The sequence below is a fragment of the Salvelinus fontinalis genome, chromosome 41 (genome assembly GCF_029448725.1).
Source record: "Salvelinus fontinalis isolate EN_2023a chromosome 41, ASM2944872v1, whole genome shotgun sequence".
Lineage (NCBI taxonomy): Eukaryota > Metazoa > Chordata > Actinopteri > Salmoniformes > Salmonidae > Salvelinus > Salvelinus fontinalis.
In genome coordinates, this window is record NC_074705.1 from 7969177 (window position 1) to 7991263 (window position 22087).

The 22087-nt window shown below is 44.7% G+C and overlaps 2 protein-coding genes across 3 annotated transcripts; both read right to left on the minus strand.

The window, feature by feature from the left end:
- Positions 1 to 437: 437 nt before the first annotated feature.
- LOC129840636 (GTP-binding protein Di-Ras1-like) lies at positions 438 to 15266 on the minus strand. Of its 2 annotated transcripts, none has more exons than XM_055908650.1 (5): positions 14914 to 15266; positions 7930 to 8078; positions 7294 to 7464; positions 6854 to 6958; positions 438 to 6562 (listed from the first exon to the last, which is right to left on the minus strand). In XM_055908650.1, exons 2-5 carry the CDS (start codon positions 8065 to 8067, stop codon positions 6380 to 6382), a joined length of 597 nt encoding a protein of 198 aa, XP_055764625.1. In that variant the 5' UTR covers positions 8068 to 8078; positions 14914 to 15266; the 3' UTR covers positions 438 to 6379. The 2 variants fall into 2 exon arrangements, with proteins under 2 accessions (XP_055764625.1, XP_055764624.1); XM_055908649.1 differs by having other exon boundaries at positions 7930 to 8082; positions 14914 to 15265.
- Positions 15267 to 17437: 2171 nt separating this feature from the next.
- Positions 17438 to 21878, minus strand: LOC129840536 (receptor expression-enhancing protein 6-like). The gene is made up of 6 exons (XM_055908470.1): positions 21796 to 21878; positions 21545 to 21706; positions 19213 to 19306; positions 18941 to 19079; positions 18695 to 18863; positions 17438 to 18340 (listed from the first exon to the last, which is right to left on the minus strand). Exons 2-6 carry the CDS (start codon positions 21660 to 21662, stop codon positions 18303 to 18305), a joined length of 558 nt encoding a protein of 185 aa, XP_055764445.1. The 5' UTR covers positions 21663 to 21706; positions 21796 to 21878; the 3' UTR covers positions 17438 to 18302.
- Between the last annotated feature and the right edge of the window lie 209 nt (positions 21879 to 22087).

The window sequence follows — 22087 nt, forward strand, 5'->3', positions numbered from 1 at the left end:
GGGGGGGGGGGGGGGGGGACATACTCATACTCCATCAATTCTTGAGCGCACCATCAGTCCACGTAACCGACCTGGTATCTAACCCGGTTATCTATACCAGGGTTTCCTATACTCGGTCCTATACACCCCCCTGGGTACACATTTTGGGTTTTGCCCTAGCACTACACAGCTGATTCAAATAACAAACTCATCATCAAGCTTTGACTATTTGAATCAGCTGTGTAGTGCTGGGACAAAAAACTAAAAGTGCGCTCATGGGGGGGCCCAGGACCGAGTTTGGGAAACCTTGATCTATACAATGCAAGACATTGTCAGCCCACTAAGCAAAATCCTAGGTGTTCAATATAGGAGCCAACAGTAGTCATCAGGTCTCAGACCAGCTCATCTTTCTGTCATTTCACACACATTGTGAAAGGAAATATCACACATAAGGCAGATTCTTAACTGTTGTTTTTATTAGGAAAATCCTTTTGCAGATTCGATATGATAATTTATTCATATACATGATATCTTATAGTTAGGATGCATTGCCACAGTACATTATAGTAGGAAGACTATTGCTAGAATAAATAGCTATAATAATTATAATAATAACTATATTAAAAATTAAATAATAAAATGTCTATACATGATCGTGATGTTAAAAAAAGGTCCAAACAAAATGCATGTTTACAAAAACAATAAGAGATTAAAAACAGTTACCCTTTTCAAACCAAAGCCATTATTAATGCAGAATAATTCTAATAATAAAATACAAATATGTTAATTTCACAGTTTGCGTCCTTATTGGTTCTCATGCTGGCTGGGAGGAACACTTATTGGGGCCATGCAGGAAGGGAAGGACAGAGATGGAGGTTAGTAGAACTACACTACCCAGAAGTCATTGCACCCCTCAGAGGCCCGGTCCAAAAACAACTTCAAGGCACTTCCACGTTTTGTGTTTGGCAGAGCAGACAAGCGTAAACGATATGGCGGAAGTTCCTCAAAGCCTAATAGTTAACCCTGTCCCCTATCCAGTCCCTTCAGATATTTTAACTTCTAGGGGCTATGAGTTGTTTCTGGGCTGATAGTATGATCTGGAAGGCTTGAGTATGATTCCAAACTGCATCCCTGGAAGGCTTGAGTTTATATAACATGTTTCTGATAAACTACACTCAATGAACTACTCTTCCCATAGTCCTTTGTGTCACTTCTCTTCTGCAACATGACCAGTACCCAGTTTCCAGCTACATGACTTTCTGATAACATACATCAGTGAAAGGCTGTAGGGGCTTTTTCAGATAGAAACTACGTAGAACAGACAACTATCTGGCTTGTATAATCTTTTCTAGAATCATATCAGCTCTGTTCTGTGTGCTTCTATCTTGGTTTTGGTTCAGCCATACAGCAGCCTCTTTGTCCATTCCTGAGTCATTATAGGAATGCTCTCTGAACCCATTCCTAACTTGACATACAACAAAATCAGACTTTCACGTAAATCATGTTATTGATATATTTGTGAGGAAAGTCTAGTTTGGTGTGTGGATCCAGCACTAAACTACACACGCGAAAAAAGAAACCCTCTCATTGGTTAATTTCTGGAGGACTCCGCCCATTTTGGCTCTGGCCAGTCCCCCAGGTGTTCCACCAAAGAGGTGAGCGATCTTCCTCAGGGTCCATCCCTTCTCTGATTATAATAACATTTTGTGGAATCACAGTTGGCAGCTCTATCTTTTCACCCCTAAGAGAACCACACTACCCACAATTCTTTGAAGAGGGCAAAGGGGGCCATGATGTCACCATTCCCTAACGTTCCTAAGTCCTCTATAGACTCTATATCCACCTCCAGCTATATAACTCTAATTGCTATTTACAGCTATGTACAGATGTGCAGTGAAGGGGAGTGGTAAAACTAATAGGAAGCGTACAACAGACGGGTTACAGGGTGACACAGTAGTGCAGAAAAAGAGAATGTGCAAACCTCACGACACCCTATTCCCTATGTAGTGCACTACTTTTGATCAGAATCACATCATGGGATAGGGTGAGACGTGAGACGCAGATAATGAGGTTTCTGTGGCACAGAGGACTGCTCGCTGTCTGCTTGGTATGCCTGTGTATTTGTGTGTGTGTGTGTACTGTGTACAGTACATGTGTGTGTGTGTGTGTGTGTGTGTGTGTGTGTGTGTGTGTGTGTGTGTGTGTGTGTGTGTGTGTGTGTGTGTGTGTGTGTGTGTGTGTGTGTGTGTGTGTGTGTGTGTGTGTGTGTGTGTGTGTGTGTGTGTGTGTGTGTGTGTGTGTGTGTGTGTGTATGAGCCTAAGCAGTCTGACTCATGCAGAACGTGTGGGTCATCTCCACAGGGAACCTCTGACAGACACTTCATAAAACTGCATTAACACACAGTGAATATTGTGGGAGGATGGGGGAAAGGTGTCTGTGCTGATTCAAACTAACACTGTTGAGTGCACTGTACACACACACACACACAACATACTAGTTTGATACTATTTGATGTAGAACGTTCCACATAATTCACTAAAATGAGGGGTTTGTCAATCTGGTCTGAATAATAGATGACTGAATACTATATTATAGTTCTAATGTAATACTGCACTATAACACTGTCTTCTAATCAGATCCAGGACCTTTTCCTGAGCATGTGATCTGAACAGGAACAACCCTGAGCCTTAGCTATAGCCTACGACTGGGGATCAGCGTTTTCCTGGTCAGGTCATGAGGTCAGCAAAACATTTGAGCCATAAGTATAACACAGCACATAGCAACACAACGTACCTTCTCAATACCCAATACACTGTGTCCACCAGGGATGGGGACCATTCCCTTTCTAATTCAGTCTATTCAATTTGCCCATTGATTTGCCCACAGATTTTTCCTTTCATGAACAGAATTTCAATGAATATTCTGAATTGAAAATGAACTCCAATCCCTGGTTGAAACTCAATCAGTTCAGTGCTTCTTTATTAGAGAGATATGAAGTGGTGTTTTCTACTTCTTTATTAGAGAGATATGAAGTGGTGTTTTCTACTTCTTTATTAGAGAGAGATATGAAGTGGTGTTTTCTACTTTTTTATTAGAGATATGAAGTAGTGTTTTCTACTTCTTTATTAGAGAGATATGAAGTGGTGTTTTCTACTTCTTTATTAGAGATATGAAGTGGTGTTTTCTACTTCTTTATTAGAGAGAGATATGAAGTGGTGTTCTACTTCTTTATTAGAGAGATATGAAGTGGTGTTTTCTACTTCTTTATTAGAGAGAGATATGAAGTGGTGTTTTCTACTTCTTTATTAGAGAGAGATATGAAGTGGTGTTTTCTACTTCTTTATTAGAGAGAGATATGAAGTGGTGTTTTCTACTTCTTTGGGTCCAACGGTGTTATTCCAGAAAGACAGTTTAGATCTGGGTTCCCTCACATAGTATGTTCTAAATGGTACCCTATATAGTGAATTACTAGTGAATTACTTTAGATCAGAGCATAAAAAAGTAGTGCACTATATAGGGAATAGGGTGCCATTTGAGATGCAGGTTAACCTTTTTGTCTGTTTCGTTACAATACCGTGCTATATAACCAATCCACAGCCTTATGGTGACCTTAACACACGTTTAAATACCGTACACTGTATACATTACAAGTCACCTGGAATAATAACCACTGGATAGCTCCTCCCTCCTTCCCCCACCTCTGTTCAAAATATATTGACAGTTATTTATTCTGCAAGATAGATAACGGAATATGGTAAAACAAAAAACAAAAACGTCAATCAAATGATTGTGCTTTTAGCTCTCCTGTATAGTAAGAAGTAGGATGACTTTGTCCATAGATGCTGATCTAAGATCAGTTTTGCATTCCCCCCTAATGGTTAAAGTTATGATTTGGGGAGTAAGCTGATCCTAGATCTGCGGGTTAGGGTCAACTTCCACCTGGAGTATATATTCTGTACTTTGACAAACAACCTTATTGCTTTACATAAACCAATAGAGGTGTTTGGGACAATGATATAATTACATTTACATAATAATATCACTCCTTTTTCATTTACATACTATGTAGGAATACACTTGGTGAATGACCAATGGTCTCCAAAAAGCGTGTGCGTGTGCATTTATATTTGTGTGTGTATGTGTGACATTAAGTGCAATGTGATGGTATTTGCATGGCATAAAACTAATCGAGTGTCTTTCCTCCGTCGAGTAGAGTCGTCACTCCATCCTCTCTGTGTATGAAGAGGATTCAGCTGCTTGGCATGGGAAACACAAGACCAACAGAAAGGCTCCTCACATGAAACAACAAGGACCAAAGCCAACCGACGCAAACATTCCCAACGACATCATCCACAGTATTCCCAGTCCAAATCCCACAACAAACTTTTCTAATAACTCTTCACATGTTCCAAGTCCACTCCATCGTCCATCCAACCAAAGTCCAACTACCAAGTGACCCAGGCAGACTTCTTAACATTTCAGTCCAACTACCAAGTGGCCCAGGCAGACTTCTTAACATTTCAGTCCAACTACCAAGTGACCCAGGCAGACTTCTTAACATTTCAGTCCAACTACCAAGTGACCCAGGCAGACTTCTTAACATTTCAGTCCAACTACCAAGTGACCCAGGCAGACTTCTTAACATTTCAGTCCAACTACCAAGTGTCCCAGGTAGACTTCTTAACATTTCAGTCCAACTACCAAGTGTCCCAGGTAGACTTCTTAACATTTCAGTCCAACTACCAAGTGACCCAGGCAGACTTCTTAACATTTCAGTCCAACTACCAAGTGACCCAGGCAGACTTCTTAACATTTCAGTCCAACTACCAAGTGACCCAAGCAGACTTCTTAACATTTCAGTCCAACTACCAAGTGTCCCAGGTAGACTTCTTAACATTTCAGTCCAACTACCAAGTGACCCAGGTAGACTTCTTAACATTTCAGTCCAACTACCAAGTGACCCAGGCAGACTTCTTAACATTTCAGTCCAACTACCAAGTGTCCCAGGTAGACTTCTTAACATTTCAGTCCAACTACCAAGTGTCCCAGGCAGACTTCTTAACATTTCAGTCCAACTACCAAGTGACCCAGGCAGACTTCTTAACATTTCAGTCCAACTACCAAGTGACCCAGGCAGACTTCTTAACATTTCAGTCCAACTACCAAGTGGCCCAGGTAGACTTCTTAACATTTCAGTCCAACTACCAAGTGACCCAGGCAGACTTCTAACATTTCAGTCCAACTACCAAGTGACCCAGGCAGACTTCTTAACATTTCAGTCCAACTACCAAGTGACCCAGGTAGACTTCTTAACATTTCAGTCCAACTACCAAGTGACCCAGGCAGACTTCTTAACATTTCAGTCCAACTACCAAGTGACCCAGGCAGACTTCTAACATTTCAGTCCAACTACCAAGTGACCCAGGCAGACTTCTTAACATTTCAGTCCAACTACCAAGTGACCCAGGCAGACTTCTAACATTTCAGTCCAACTACCAAGTGACCCAGGCAGACTTCTAACATTTCAGTCCAACTACCAAGTGACCCAGGTAGACTTCTTAACATTTCAGTCCAACTACCAAGTGACCCAGGCAGACTTCTTAACATTTCAGTCCAACTACCAAGTGACCCAGGCAGACTTCTTAACATTTCAGTCCAACTACCAAGTGACCCAAGCAGACTTCTTAACATTTCAGTCCAACTACCAAGTGACCCAGGCAGACTTCTAACATTTCAGTCCAGTTTCTTTCCCATGTACCCTTTCCTCGGATTCCAGGTCAGACGTGAACCTCTGTCCTTCCCTTGTTTTAACACTGAGCTAAAGTCTTAGAGGGATTATTGATGTCACAAGTTCAACATTTCTGCAGTTCAAATAATGATTTAAAAGCCATTTTGAATGACGAGTTAAGAGGATTGTCCATTTTGCATGATGACAGAGAAGGTTAGGGGGTATACTGTCTGTATCTTTCAGAGGTGCTAGGGAGGGAGGCCATGTATACATAGGATATGTACATTATGTTGGAGTGTCCCTAGTGTAACATCTAGTGACCTCGCCAAGAGGTTGGGACCTCACGGCGTAATGGCTGAGGTGTTGGACTGATGCTGACAGATGCAGGGTTGTGGGTTTGAGTCATGTTCAGACTACCCCCCCAAATCTTTTAACTACAGTGGGACTGTATAGAGGGTTAGGACCCTGGTCAGGCAGACAGGAGACGAGAGAGGAGGATACTGAGAGGGCGAGGTATAGAACCCACCAGTGGTCCTGAGGTCTCTTCACTCTCTTCTCTTTCTCTCCCTCTCTTCCCTTTCTCTTCCCCATTCCTTCTCTTCTATCCTCGCACTTTCTGTCTTCCTGGTTACCTTCCTCCCTCCCTCCATCCCTCTCTCCTCTCCTCCTCTCTACATGACACTACATTTTCCCTTCAGTCTCTCAGCTCTGGACTGTTTCCCGGACCGTTTGCCGTCGATGTTGAGACTCATGTTTCTCTTCTTGTCCAGGTTGAGCAGCTCCTGGAACAGCTCGGTCACGTTGTGGTTGGTCTTAGCTGACGTCTCCATGAACGCACACTTCCACGTGGTCGCCTTGAAGACCACACAGTAGGATTATTAATGGAATTCATTTTATTAATGTTATTAACAGGAGAAAGTTGAAAGGGAATTCGCTTTACAGTAATCGGCCCAACAATACCAGACCTGGGTAAAATATAAATATCAACTACTTTGAGGTGGGCTTTATTTAACTTGATGTTTGCACTTTTGTCACTATTCCAAACTGAATCGATATTTTAATGTATTTGACATTATGTAGGTCTACTGAACCCAGGTCAGATTTATTATTTTATTTTTACATTTCAGATGTCTAACGTTACAGACCTGTGCCTCTCCATCTTTAGTCTCCACCTCTCTCTGGGTCTCATCACTCTTGTTGCCCACCAACATGATGGGGATGGCCTCTATGTTCCCCTTTATGGCTATTACCTGAAGAACAGAAGGAGAGATTAGAACACAGTCACACACACAGTCACACCAAGTCACAGACACACAGTCACAGACACACAGTCACACACAGTCACACACAGTCACAGACACACAGTCACACACAGTCACAGACACACAGTCTCACACAGTCACAGACACACAGTCTCACACAGTCACAGACACACAGTCACACACACACACACACACACACACACACACACACACACACACACACACACACACACACACACACACACACACACACACACACACACACACACACACACACACACACACACACACACACACACACACACACACACACACACACACACCTGTTGGTAAATAGGTTTGAGTTCCTCCAGTGACTGTTTGCTGGTTACAGAGTAGACCAGTATGAAGGCATGTCCTTTAGATATGGACAGCCTCTGCATGGCAGGGAACTGGTGACTGCCTGTTGTATCAGTTATCTGGAGCGTACACACACTCTTATCACAGCTGATCACCTGTAGACACACACAAACATACACACATAATTAGTATCATTAGGATATTACATGATCATTCACTGAAAAACATTGCTTATACTCAATGCTCTTTTGATCACTAAGTTGTATCATTTGACTTGGTGCATCAGATCAGTGGATAAATTATCCCTCTGGACACACTACATATGGTCATTACGCAGTTGGCCTGCTGCCCATCCCTGATTACCTGTCAATGCATCGTTTTGTCTGAAACGGCACCCTATTCTCTGAAGTGCACTATGTACAGGCCATGGTCAAAGTAGTGGACTAAACAGGGATTAGGGTTCCATTCCAGACACAGCCTCGGTCTTCCTTCCTCTCCTCCTCCTCCTCTCCCTGTCTCACCTGTCGATAGGTGTCCTCCACAGTGGGAATATAGGTGTCCCTGTCTCACCTGTCGATAGGTGTCCTCCACAGTGGGAAATATAGGTGTCCCTGTCTCACCTGTCGATAGGTGTCCTCCACAGTGGGAATATAGGTGTCCCTGAAGGTGCCTTTAACGAAGCGTAGGACCAGGGAGCTCTTCCCCACTCCCCCCGCTCCAAACACCACCACCCTGTAGTCATTACTCTGCTCAGGCATGCTGCCCCCTACTGCCTGGGCACAGTATTAAAACGAGAGAGAGAGAGGTAGAGAGAGAGAGAGAGAGAGAGAATTGCAGTTATTTTGTGGAGATCATAAAACAGAGGTTAGAGGTAAAAGGTGAAAAAAAGAGTACTGTACTGACCCCAGGTAGAGACAGACACATAGACTGACCCCAGGTAGAGACAGACACATGTACTGACCCCAGGTAGAGACAGACACATAGACTGACCCCAGGTAGAGACAGACACATGTACTGACCCCAAGTAGAAACAGCCACATAGACTGACCCCAGGTAGAAACAGACACATGTACTGACCCTAGGTAGAGACAGACACATAGACTGACCCCAGGTACAGACAGACACATGTACTGACCCCAGGTAGAGACAGACACATAGACTGACCCCAGGTAGAAACAGCCACATAGACTGACCCCAGGTAGAGACAGACACATAGACTGACCCCAGGTAGAAACAGCCACATAGACTGACCCCAGGTAGAGACAGACACATAGACTGACCCCAGGTAGAAACAGCCACATAGACTGACCCCAGGTAGAGACAGACACATAGACTGACCCCAGGTAGAGACAGACACATAGACTGACCCCAGGTAGAAACAGCCACATAGACTGACCCCAGGTAGAGACAGACACATAGACTGACCCCAGGTAGAGACAGACACATGTACTGACCCCAGGTAGAGACAGACACATGTACTGACCCCAGGTAGAGACAGACACATAGACTGACCCCAGGTAGAGACAGACACATGTACTGACCCCAGGTAGAGACAGACACATGTACTGACTCCAGGTAGAGACAGACACATGTACTGACCCCAGGTAGAAACAGACACATGTACTGACCCCAGGTAGAGACAGACACATGTACTGACCCCAGGTAGAGACAGACACATGTACTGACTCCAGGTAGAGACAGACACATGTACTGACTCCAGGTAGAGACAGACACATAGACTGACCCCAGGTAGAAACAGACACATGTACTGACCCCAGGTAGAGACAGACACATAGACTGACCCCAGGTAGAGACAGACACATGTACTGACCCCAGGTAGAAACAGACACATAGACTGACCCCAGGTAGAGACAGACACATGTACTGACCCCAGGTAGAGACAGACACATGTACTGACCCCAGGTAGAAACAGACACATAGACTGACCCCAGGTAGAGACAGACACATGTACTGACCCCAGGTAGAGACAGACACATGTACTGACCCCAGGTAGAGACAGACACATGTACTGACCCCAGGTAGAGACAGACACATGTACTGACCCCAGGTAGAAACAGACACATAGACTGACTCCAGGTAGAAACAGACACATGTACTGACCCCAGGTAGAGACAGACACAAGTACTGACCCCAGGTAGAAACAGACACATAAACTGACCCCAGGTAGAAACAGACACATAGATTGACCCCAGGTAGAAACAGACACATAGACTGACCCCAGGTAGAAACAGCCACATAGACTGACCCCAGGTAGAAACAGCCACATAGACTGACCCCAGGTAGAGACAGACACATGTACTGACCCCAGGTAGAAACAGACACATGTACTGACCCCAGGTAGAGACAGACACATAGACTGACCCCAGGTAGAAACAGACACATAGACTGACTCCAGGTAGAGACAGACACATGTACTGACCCCAGGTAGAGACAGACACATAGACTGACCCCAGGTAGAGACAGACACATAGACTGACCCCAGGTAGAGACAGACACATAGACTGACCCCAGGTAGAGACCGACACATGTACTGACTCCAGGTAGAAACAGACACATGTACTGACCCCAGGTAGAGACAGACACATGTACTGACCCCAGGTAGAAACAGACACATAGACTGACCCCAGGTAGAAACAGCCACATAGACTGACCCCAGGTAGAGACAGACACATGTACTGACCCCAGGTAGAGACAGACACATGTACTGACCCCAGGTAGAGACAGACACATGTACTGACCCCAGGTAGAAACAGACACATGTACTGACCCCAGGTAGAAACAGACACATAGACTGACCCCAGGTAGAAACAGACACATAGACTGACCCCAGGTAGAAACAGCCACATAGACTGACCCCAGGTAGAGACAGACACATGTACTGACCCCAGGTAGAGACAGACACATGTACTGACCCCAGGTAGAAACAGACACATGTACTGACCCCAGGTAGAAACAGACACATGTACTGACCCCAGGTAGAAACAGACACATAGACTGACCCCAGGTAGAGACAGACACATAGACTGACCCCAGGTAGAGACAGACACATAGACTGACTCCAGGTAGAAACAGACACATAGACTGACCCCAGGTAGAGACAGACACATGTACTGACCCCAGGTAGAAACAGACACATGTACTGACCCCAGGTAGAAACAGACACATAGACTGACCCCAGGTAGAGACAGACACATGTACTGACCCCAGGTAGAAACAGACACATAGACTGACCCCAGGTAGAAACAGACACATAGACTGACCCCAGGTAGAAACAGACACATAGACTGACCCCAGGTAGAAACAGACACATAGACTGACCCCAGGTAGAGACAGACACATGTACTGACCCCAGGTAGAGACAGACACATGTACTGACCCCAGGTAGAGACATACACATGTACTGACCCCAGGTAGAGACAGACACATGTACTGACCCCAGGTAGAGACAGACACATGTACTGACCCCAGGTAGAGACAGACACATGTACTGACCCCAGGTAGAAACAGACACATAGACTGACTCCAGGTAGAAAAAGACACATGTACTGACCCCAGGTAGAGACAGACACATGTACTGACTCCAGGTAGAGACAGACACATGTACTGACCCCAGGTAGAGACAGACACATGTACTGACCCCAGGTAGAGACAGACACATGTACTGACTCCAGGTAGAGACCGACACATGTACTGACTAAGGGGGTATCCCTGATGAAACAAAAGCTTTGAACTACCATTAACTTACCACAACTCATCTTTCTGTATCTGAACCTATTCCTCAATTACTATTCTGCATTCTTGGCAGTATGTGTGTGTGTGTGCGCATGTGTTATTGAACAGCTCTGGGGCTAAACACTGGTTATAAGGACCTCTAACACCAAATGACAACACTGGAATTACAATCTCACTTCAAACTAGAACACCACTAGGTGCAGACATACTACTATTCATGGACCAATGTGGAAATTTCAGTCTAAAGGTGCACACACACACACACACACACACACACACACACACACACACACACACACACACACACACACACACACACACACACACACACACACACACACACACACACACACACACCCTCTTCCGTCCTTGACACTAGGGTACAGAGATTGATGACACTCTTACCAAATTGGACTGTCTCACTCTGACCATCTTTCTTTCCTCCCCTTCTCTGATGAATAGAGATGGAAGGATAGACTTTTAATGAATGGATGGTGTAAATGCATCTGGACCAGCCTGAACCAGCCCAGCCAACTCTACATTAGGAGATCACTTTGGCACAGACCAATACTACTCTACTCAGCATTTGTCTTTCTCTCTCTTCTCCTCATCTCTCCAATCATCTTCTCCCGTGTGTGTGTGTGTGTGTGTGTGTGTATGTGTATGTGTCTGACAGTCTCAGTGGTTAGCTGCCTGAGAGACTGACTGTCTGTCTGTCGCACACACACCTGTCAACTTTTTGTGTATGTGCAAATGTGTGTGTCGCCAGTATGAATGAATACAGTTCCATACACACCCTTGACTGACTTCTGCTGGCAGATCTTATCACAGCTAGCAGAGGTGTGTGTGTCTGCAGCCACGGGAAATACATACTGACTACACATGAGTCCAGGAGTCTACACACACACACACACACACACACACACACACACACACACACACACACACACACACACACACACACACACACAATTCCATACAGATGTATAGAATGGAATCAAACTCTGACTGGGTTTCTACTCACTCTGACTTTTCACAAGTACTCACACACTGCTTCAATGCTTCATCTGTTCTGTCTGTGGGTGTGCATGCATGCACGTGTCTGTGCGCGGGTGTGATGGAGAGTGATGCAAACAGAGGAAATAAGCAGTAAAATCTTGGTGTCCCGCATATATATTTCACATTAGAAAGCTTTGTTTGTAGAACATTTAAAACCACTTCTTAACCTGTCTTCATCCCAGTTCTAGACAACAATCCCTTCATTCCACCACTCCAACAGATTTCGCCGACATTAAGATGAGCTTAGTGTGTGTGTGTGTGTGTGTGTGTGTGTGTTTGTATATAAGTGTGTTTATGCATGTGTGTGTGTTACAGATTGCACCACAGGGGTCTAGGCTTAGCAGCTAATCATTGAGCTTAACCTCTCTGTTCTTCTGGTCTGTCTGCATTGACCCAATTCCCAGGTCTTAACTTAGCAGCATGCCTCCTTCACGCTCTCTCTCTCACACACACACACACACACACACACACACACACACACACACACACACACACACACACACACACACACAGTGTAGGATAGTAAACTATGCTGATCCTGACATCCACGATCCATGCTCCTGCTGGTCAGTATCTGGGGGCATGCAGGAGAGAAAAAGACAGACAGACAGCAGGAGAGAAAAAGACAGACAGACAGCAGGAGAGAAAAAGACAGACATACAGCAGGAGAGAAAAAGACAGACAGACAGCAGGAGAGAAAAAGACAGACAGACAGCAGGAGAGAAAAAGACAGACAGACAGCAGGAGAGAAAAAGACAGACAAACAGCAGGAGAGAAAAAGACAGACAGACAGCAGGAGAGGAGTGGACAGACAGACAGCAGGAGATGAGCGGACAGACAGACAGCAGGAGAGAAGCGGGCAGACAGACTGCAGGAGAGGACTGGACAGACAGACAGCAGGAGATGAGCGGACAGACAGACAGCAGGAGAGAAGCAGACAGACAGACTGCAGGAGAGGAGTGGACAGACAGACAGCAGGAGATGAGCAGACAGACAGACAGCAGGAGAGGAGTGGACAGACAGACAGCAGGAGATGAGCGGACAGACAGACAGCAGGAGAGAAGCAGACAGACAGACAGCAGGAGAGAAGCAGACAGACAGACAGCAGGAGAGGAGTGGACAGACAGACAGCAGGAGAGGAGTGGACAGACAGACAGCAGGAGAGGAGCGGACAGACGGATGGCAGGAGAGGAACAGACAGACAGCAGGAGAGGAACAGACAGCACCAGTGTGAGGTGCAGCCAAAAATCACATGAACATCAAAGGAAACAGGTGCCACTCATAAAAACGTGTTTATTATACTTTCAGTACACTCATGTGCCATGCTAGAAAGGACATCAGTAATTCAGGCCCTTGCTGGTCACCATATCCCCATGCTAGAAAGGACATCAGTAATTCAGGCCCTTGCTGGTCACCATATCCCCATGCTAGAAAGGACATCAGTAATTCAGGCCCTTGCTGGTCACCATATCCCCATGCTAGAAAGGACATCAGTAATTCAGGCCCTTGCTGGTCACCATATCCCCATGCTAGAAAGGACATCAGTAATTCAGGCCCTTGCTGGTCACCATATCCCCATGCTAGAAAGGACATCAGTAATTCAGGCCCTTGCTGGTCACCATATCCCCATGCTAGAAAGGACATCAGTAATTCAGGCCCTTGCTGGTCACCATATCCCCATGCTAGAAAGGACATCAGTAATTCAGGCCCTTGCTGGTCACCATATCCCCATGCTAGAAAGGACAGTAGTAAGGACAATTACTAACCCTAACTCTGATGTGTCCACTCATCATAGCTCAGTCCACAAACTGTTATGATGCAACTATAACGTGGGCATGGAAGATGACACACATGCAGCCATGGTCCAATCTCTCTTTACTACCATCTGCTACACTACAACGCTTAATCACTGGAATTACTGTCGTCCCTCCCCCTCTCCTCCCTCTCATCTTTTCTCCCTCCTACTATGAACCCAAACAAACACAAGGACCGGGAACACACACACACGCACGCACGCACGCACGCACGCACGCACACACACACACACACACACACACACACTTACAGCAAGGATAGTCATGGAAGAAAGCCTGCCATAAACAGCACACATAACGTTAATCGGGCAAGCATACACTGTCTAGATGGACCCCCTGAAAATATGGAGGGATTAAAAATGGTTTAGCATAGGCTTACTGTTAGTCAGACTATACGTCACGTTGCCATCATGTTGGTGGAATGTAGCCTACTGTGCGTGTGTGCGCGTGTGTGTGTGTAATAATGCATGTCCACCGCGGGCTTGCAACAGGGTATGCTATAGGGAAAGAAAGAGTTAAAAACGACCGCGTTTGTTGTCAGTGGGTCTAGAATACGACATCACAGGGTAACCTACTCTGCCCCTTTCATTCATAAAATACCACAGGAAGAAGAAACGCCATCTCGCTTTGGTGGCATAATTTCACAGGCGCATCACATCGTCCAAATCCTCAAAACGAGACATGTTAGATCCCTGCATGGAATATCATCCTCTCTCCCTCTCGCGCATTCCTGACGATAATTCACATGGTTTATGACGCAGTAACAGCAACATACATGTACAGATGAATTTTAACATATGGTAGAAATAAAATGAACGGTTTGCAATAAAAAAACTGCTGCCCCATATTTACCAAGGCAAGAATCGCGTGCGTAACCGTCCAAGAGAGGCAACGCCACACAATATCAACATTCTCTTACTAACATAGACTAACGGATTTTTCAAAAGATGGATCTGGTTGTGGTTAAGTGTTACATACCTGAACTTGATGTGTAGTCCTGTTTTAGTGGCTGTCTTCGGACAACACGTTTGTAAGGCAAAACGCTGAGTTTTAAAGCATTTTATACTATTCATGTAGAGATCTCATGTCGTCCGAGAATTCACAGCTCGTGTTCTCTCTCACACTATCTCTCTATCTCTCTCGTTGTTGAAGCTATATTTATCTCTTTCTCTCTCTACTTGATATTCCCATAAACTATAGTTCTAGTGCCACGATGTCTTCCCTCCCTCTATCGGTATGTCTCCATCTATACTAGTCTCCATCGATCCCTCTATGGCTTGCGGATCATCGCGTCATCAGCATCACGCAACACACACACAGAAACGCACAGATAGGCCTAACGTTTGAGCGATTGAAAACGCAGGACCAGGCACGGTTTCGTGAATTACCGAGTTTTTATTTCAGCATATCAAGGGAACTCATACTTTAGTCAGATTGTCGAATTAAAAGCAAAATATGTTTTGGCAGTAAACTGTAGAAAATGACCCTTCTAGCTGCATCCCACTGTCCCTCCATAGCCGCAGGAAGTAGGGGTGCTGAAGGTGCTCTCCACTTATTTATAGCCTATAGCTTATATTTTGTGGTTAAACAAAAATGGTCGCTAAGCCTACTGCATGATCAGTCCCAACCATAAAGGCCTATTGCTTTTTTATTTTCTAAAGGCACAGTTTCAAATTAAAGTCAGCTGTCAGATTTGGGTACCGTTAGTAAAGGCTTTCAGGTGCCAGCTAAAGAAGTGGATGCTTAAACCACAGCCCATTCAACTGTGTTACCTGATTCTCCTGCGGCGCCAACTGCTTGGGTAGAGTCCAGTCATCCACAACCATACGCAAAGTTCAGTAAACTAAAATGTAGATCCTAGGATGCCATCTTGGCACAAAAATGTCTAAGAATCACATTCTGAGTGGACATTGGCATGAGGTGTGTGGTGTTTGCAGCACCCCAGGACCAGGTCACCAGGACTGGAACTAAAGCTTTGAACTCTGTACATTTTATTTCTGTATCCTTGCTTCCCTAACTTTCTGCCTCTCTCTATATTCCCCGCTTAGGCGGCCACCAGTCTGTGAGCCCAACATCTACCTGGCCCAAGATCCAGCCACCAGTCTGTCAGCCCAACATCTACCTGGCCCAAGATCCAGCCACCAGTCTGTCAGCCCAACTTCTACCTAGCCCAAGATCCAGCCACCAGTCTGTCAGCCCAACATCTACCTAGCCCAAGATCCAGCCACCAGTCTGTCAGCCCAACATCTACCTAGCCCAAGATCCAGCCACCAGTCTGTCAGCCCAACATCTACCTAGCCCAAGATCCAGCCACCAGTCTGTGAGCCTAAGTGGGGGATGGTGAGAGAGGCAGAGAGTTAGAGAAGCAAGGATACAGACATAAAATGTAATAACCCAGGATCCAACCACCAGTCCACACACTGACCCGCCCACCAGACCCCTCCGATCCATCCACTCCAATGTCCTAACCTGCGATCACTCCACCATTTCTCATGGTTGTCACTCCTACCCTACTGAACTCCCTAATGTTTTACTGCTGTCTTAACCCCATGTATTTCCCTGTAGCCCACTCTGTCTTGCCCCTTTATGTTGTGTCAATGTACACTCTGTAGGTCTGCAGTTTCTGTTTCTGATTTCTTTGCTATTTGTTTTATATTATAATTGGATTGTAAAGTGTATCAAGACATGTTTAAATGCACTTTAAATAAATACTGATTTGATCTGTATCTCTCCAGGACCAGGGCTAGAACTAAAGCCTGTACTGCCTGTAAAGAGTGTTTGTCTCCCTCTGTCAGTGAGTTAGAGTACTGCAAGGCCTACACACCACAGTCCCACAGGGAAACTCAAGACCACACACACATATGCGTGGACAGCAAAGGCAGTCTCCAGAGTAAAGGAACAGCTGGGGAGAAAAGCCTCAGCGAGGAAGGGAAAGAGACAGACAAGTTAGACATGCAATGCTCTGCTATCACCCCCAGTCTGGCCTCTATGGTTTGATTACAGGAAGTGCATTTAGAGTTGCCAGGTTCCCACATTACTACACAAAACACAGAGAGAAAACACCACACAGTCCCTGTGGCAGTGTGTATGTGTGGCCGTTATCAGTCTCTGTCAGTTTAGTCAGACATTACACTTCCAGCATGGACACAAGAGCCATCCCATTCAGACTCCTCTGAGCGTGAACCTTCACCAAAACACATCCCGGATGATTTCACTTCCTGTATACCATTAAATGTACTGTGCACAGGTCAACTCAACATCTTAGTGCAGGGCTATTCCACTCCAGCCTTGATATATGCAGTACTGCTGGTTTTCCTTTCTCACTGGTAGTTACATTGATAACATAGGGTGTATGCCATAAAGTAGGATCAATGTGTTAGCCATCTTTCCTAAATAGTCTGAAATAAATTCATATTTCAGAATTCCTAAAGAACTGAGAAAGGCATGGTGTAACGGACTCCAGTTGTGGAAAAGCGTGAACGGAGTACAGACGCCACACTACTCAAGTTCCAGTTTGATTTATTAAAGATGAGAATAGAGACCGTACTAAACAAACGCTTTCCAGTTCAGTTTACATACATATTCATTTTGTTCAGGCAAGGTGATGGAGTAAACATCTTTGGCACAGATCTGCAGACACTGTGGAGAAATGCTACAGTGTGCACTAATTACAAGAGACTGAAATAACATGGCTACTTTGTAGGAAATGACCTGGCTCAGAACAGCTCCATCCAAACATACCCCTAGCATCTACTCCCTAGACACTTCCATTAGCCCCTACCCCCTGGTACCATGTCTCCCAAAACATTCATATAGGGACATTTTTGTTCTAGCCCAGCACTAAGCCACCATCTGATTGATTGAATCTGGTGTGTTAGTGCTGGTGTAGGTCAAAGGGGAATAAACTAAGGGTGGATTTGTGAAGTCAACGTTGCTCCGTAGAGAGCGTCCTGATTCACAGACGTCTACACACATGGATTTCCTGGCAGTAGGCTACAGATTACATTAAGACATTCACATTGTTTAGAGGTCAGCTGGATTGTGTGGTGGCTACCCTAAGCTTCTGGTTGCATTCCAACTGGTCTTTAAATACAGTCATGCTGTGCAGATTATCAGATGCTACAATGCCTGGATTATCAGAATCTCATAAGATTGATACATGCGACTGTTAAAAAAGACAGACTAGGAAGCAGAAAATGCCTTAGAGTGAAAAAAATAAACAAGTCCCTTTTCTGTTTGCTGCAGGGTGGTCACCGGCAACTGATCACGTGACAGGATCCATTACATTCCTTCATCATGGGACATTACACATGTGGTTCTGTGTGTTTATTGGAGTCGAGGTGTCTGAGGCTTGTGATCATACATCGTCACTGGTTCTTGTCATTCTTGAGGGCCTGGTTGACAGCTGGAGAGAAAAACATGAGTTATTAGTTTGACTGACAGATCTGGTGACCATGTGTGTACAGCTAGATTTACATTGCGGAGATGCGGGATAACTGAGTATAGTACTTTACATGTGAATTAGAGTTCCGAGCAGTCCGACTGCTTCAGATGCCTGTTCTGAAGCAGTCAGATTCTCCCGGATAATTTTTTAGCCCGACATGCGATCACTTTACATTTGAACACACCATGGGTGACCATTACTCTGACAGTATTAATTTGCCTCGGCTGTGTTGGGGGGGAACTGAGGTGTCGGGAGCTGGGAATGTTATTTCTGCATCTCCACAATAGAAATCTAACTTGTGTGTCTGTCTCTCACCTTCTTTAGTGACAGTATCAGCCATGTTCTTGGCCTTATCACTCAGGTTGTTGACGACACTGTCCAGGGTGGCCTGGTGTCTGAGGAACACGGGACGGACCACACGGGAGTAGAGAATAGCAGAACCGTTCCACGTCACCGGAGCCATACACCACACCAGGAACAAACACTGTGGGAGAGGGGGATTGAGAGAGGGAGATTCATGATGTTTTGGCCTCCTGTTTATTGAATGTTACACACAAGTACCTTGCCAACATAGTAGAAGGGGAACCAGGAGAGGAAGATGTCAGAGAAAGCTTCGGCAATACTGAAGAATCCGTAGACCACCCAGTAGGTCAACCACTGAGTGTCATCCTCTTTCTTCTTACTCTCTATGGCCTTGATTCTGATTGGACAATAGGACAAGTGATCAATGGAAATAAATAATTAAAATAAATAAATGTTTAACCCTTCACCTGGAGCATTTGATGTGAGCATGACAACACCACTTTTCAGATATGTTTTGAGGTGCTACTTACGAGAGGTACGCTGGGTAGACAAAGCCAATCAGGTTACAGAGGAGAGAGGCTCCGTAGCCAAACAACAGATACAGACTGATCAGAGAGACCACACCTAGATACAGAGAGAGATTCTTACCAGATATTTGTCAATCTGGAAACATTTCAAAGCATCTTCATATAATGATACATCCCTGTGTGTGTGTGTGTGGGTGTGTGTGTGTGTGTGTGAGAGAGTAGGATGTTGGATGAATAAACAGGTGTGAAACTCAATTAAAACGCTGACATTGACAAATTCAACGTTGATGTACATAAGACATCTAGTGTAACCATGTGGAATATGAACCATGGAACAGGAGTGAGATTCCACATAGATACTGGTCAGCTCTAACCTAAACCAACAAACTAGCAACTACATTAACCTACAGCCGTAAACGTCACGGTCTGTCAAATTAACCCTTCAAACATTTCAGTCAACGTACGTACAATGGAATCCCATGTAAAACAAAACTAGGCTCAATCTGTGAGTTTTAGAGCTGGACAGAGATAAGGAGAGAAGCAGTTGCTGCCTGCTATTGTAACCCTAGCTAGCAGGTAAACGGCTCCTATTTGCAAAGGGAAATAATTTAGACCTATGGCACCAGGCTTTTCCTCTGCAGGTTGTCTCATCATCAGTTATAGTCCAATACACCAATCAGTCTAACCAAAAATTAATACACCTCATGATCTTTAAGACTGACGACTAGTGTCAGTTATGGCAGAAGGCTATATATGGTAATAAAACTATGATTTGGAAAAGCAGCACTGGGGCACATGGAAATTATTCTCAAATGTGTCATTGGTGTTTTGTTAAATTCCTGATTTGGAATGCATCCACTGTTGGTCATCCACAAACATGCTGCCACTCCCCACATACGGACCGTGACGCTACAGACTTAATCAAAAACCCATTCCCCCATAACAGGAAAAACAGAACAGAGACTGTTTGAATACCTTGCTATAAGAGTCCTTCATTGCCATGCTGCTTGAAGTAGCCAAGTCACAGAGTAAAGCCAAGTCGCAGAGTAAAGCCAAGTCGCAGAGTAAAGCCAAGTCGCAGAGTAAAGCCAAGTCGCAGAGTAAAGCCAAGTCGCAGAGTAAAGAGGGTTAACCTTGGGAATTTCCATGAGCCCTAGTCTGGACATGACAATAGTCCTAAGCAGCATTAATATAGTGACTAACCAGTGCCTTCCCCTACCTCCACCCAACAGCTTACATTGCCCAGTGGACAACAATCAATGTTTGGTGATGTGATCAGAGTCCATCCACAGACAGCAGTAGTGCAGACAGTGTCCCTCTCTGACGCAGATGGAAGACTAATGGGCTGGGGTTCCTTCTCCAGATGAGCTTTAACTACACAGTATAGCCTACCAGAAACTTCTCCTCTAAGCTCCCGATACTGAACACACATTGGCCATAGAGAATTTCACACCAGACATCAAAGTATTTCACTTCATACCTGACCAGACCAAGGCACACACACACCTCTAAGGTATATTGACATATATATATCCTATGTTTTGCATATTAGGTCCAGTTAGTTCAGTAGTAAACAGAAAGTCCATCTCAGCCCAATGTAAAATTATGTTGTTGCTTATGTTGTTATGTTGTTGCTATCAGGACATTCCCATTAACATCAGTACTGGCAGACCTTGTGTCAATAACACCTCAAAAAGGACAACATAATAGTCTCAGATCTGTTCGTGCTCTTGTCAATGTCAACAATGAGTGAATGAGTAGGCATTATGGCACAACTCAACTGAAGGAGCACAACTCAACTGAAGACAGCAGGTCACCCTAGAATCTGCCATCTCAACATAGCAGTTGGTATTTCTGTAGGAGGTATAAATACACCCCTTGGCTAGGGGCCAGCAGCTAGCTAGACATTGGAAGCAGCTAAATCGACCACTAACAGTGGATTAACTGCAGTCTAGGCCTCTCCGACCTTTGCTATTTCAAATGAGTGTCGTAAAATCATTTTGTTGGCAGCCTAGGCATATGGTCATCAACAGTCACGTTTAAACAATATTTGGTCTGGTGACACCGTTTGTTTTCTGTGGTTTGTTTGTGTTAGGCCTAATTGGGCTAGTTTGCGTTACCGTTCATCAGCTGTTGCTGGTTGGTTAGTTATTTAGTTGTTTTGCTGACATGTCACATTAACTGTCATATGTGCTGACCTTGCCAAACCAGCCATCGTTGCAAAACGAGAAAGTGTCCACTAGCGGCTAGACTAGCGGGTGAAGTTACAATGTTTCAACATTGACATAGAAACATTATGTCCTACATTGCAAGTGGATTTAATATGAACTATTACCTGAAGCGATATATTTTTTCTGTATCCCAGTTTTCTCCTCCACCGTAGCTAGGAGATCTGTCACAAAGTTATTTTCATTCAACAACGCCTCATAGCGGTTATGAAGTTGGGCAAACATTGTTGTAGTGGCGCCGTGTTGAACTTGTTTTTTGGATGCGTAGCCTACACAAACACAAATCCAACCAAAATGTCACGGTCAATTAACAAGCGAAAAACGTTAAAACTTTAAACATATGAAATAATTTACACACCGAATTATCTATGCGCGCCTACAAGCTGTTGGGAATATGATTCCAGGCGAAGCAAACGAGCGAGAGGGAGGAGTTTAATTAAGGTACAACCAATCAGAAAACGACTTGGTTGCCACATAGTTGAAGCAAAATTCAATTTTTATTGCCGGCAGTAAAGATCAGTTAACCATTATGCTTCTATTATCTGGTGAGTGGTGACTTTTATACCTTTCTGTTATTGCTAGGGCCATGTATTTTGGACTACCATGTCATGTAACCTAGATTTTAAGCTTTTTCCATAAATGAGAATTAG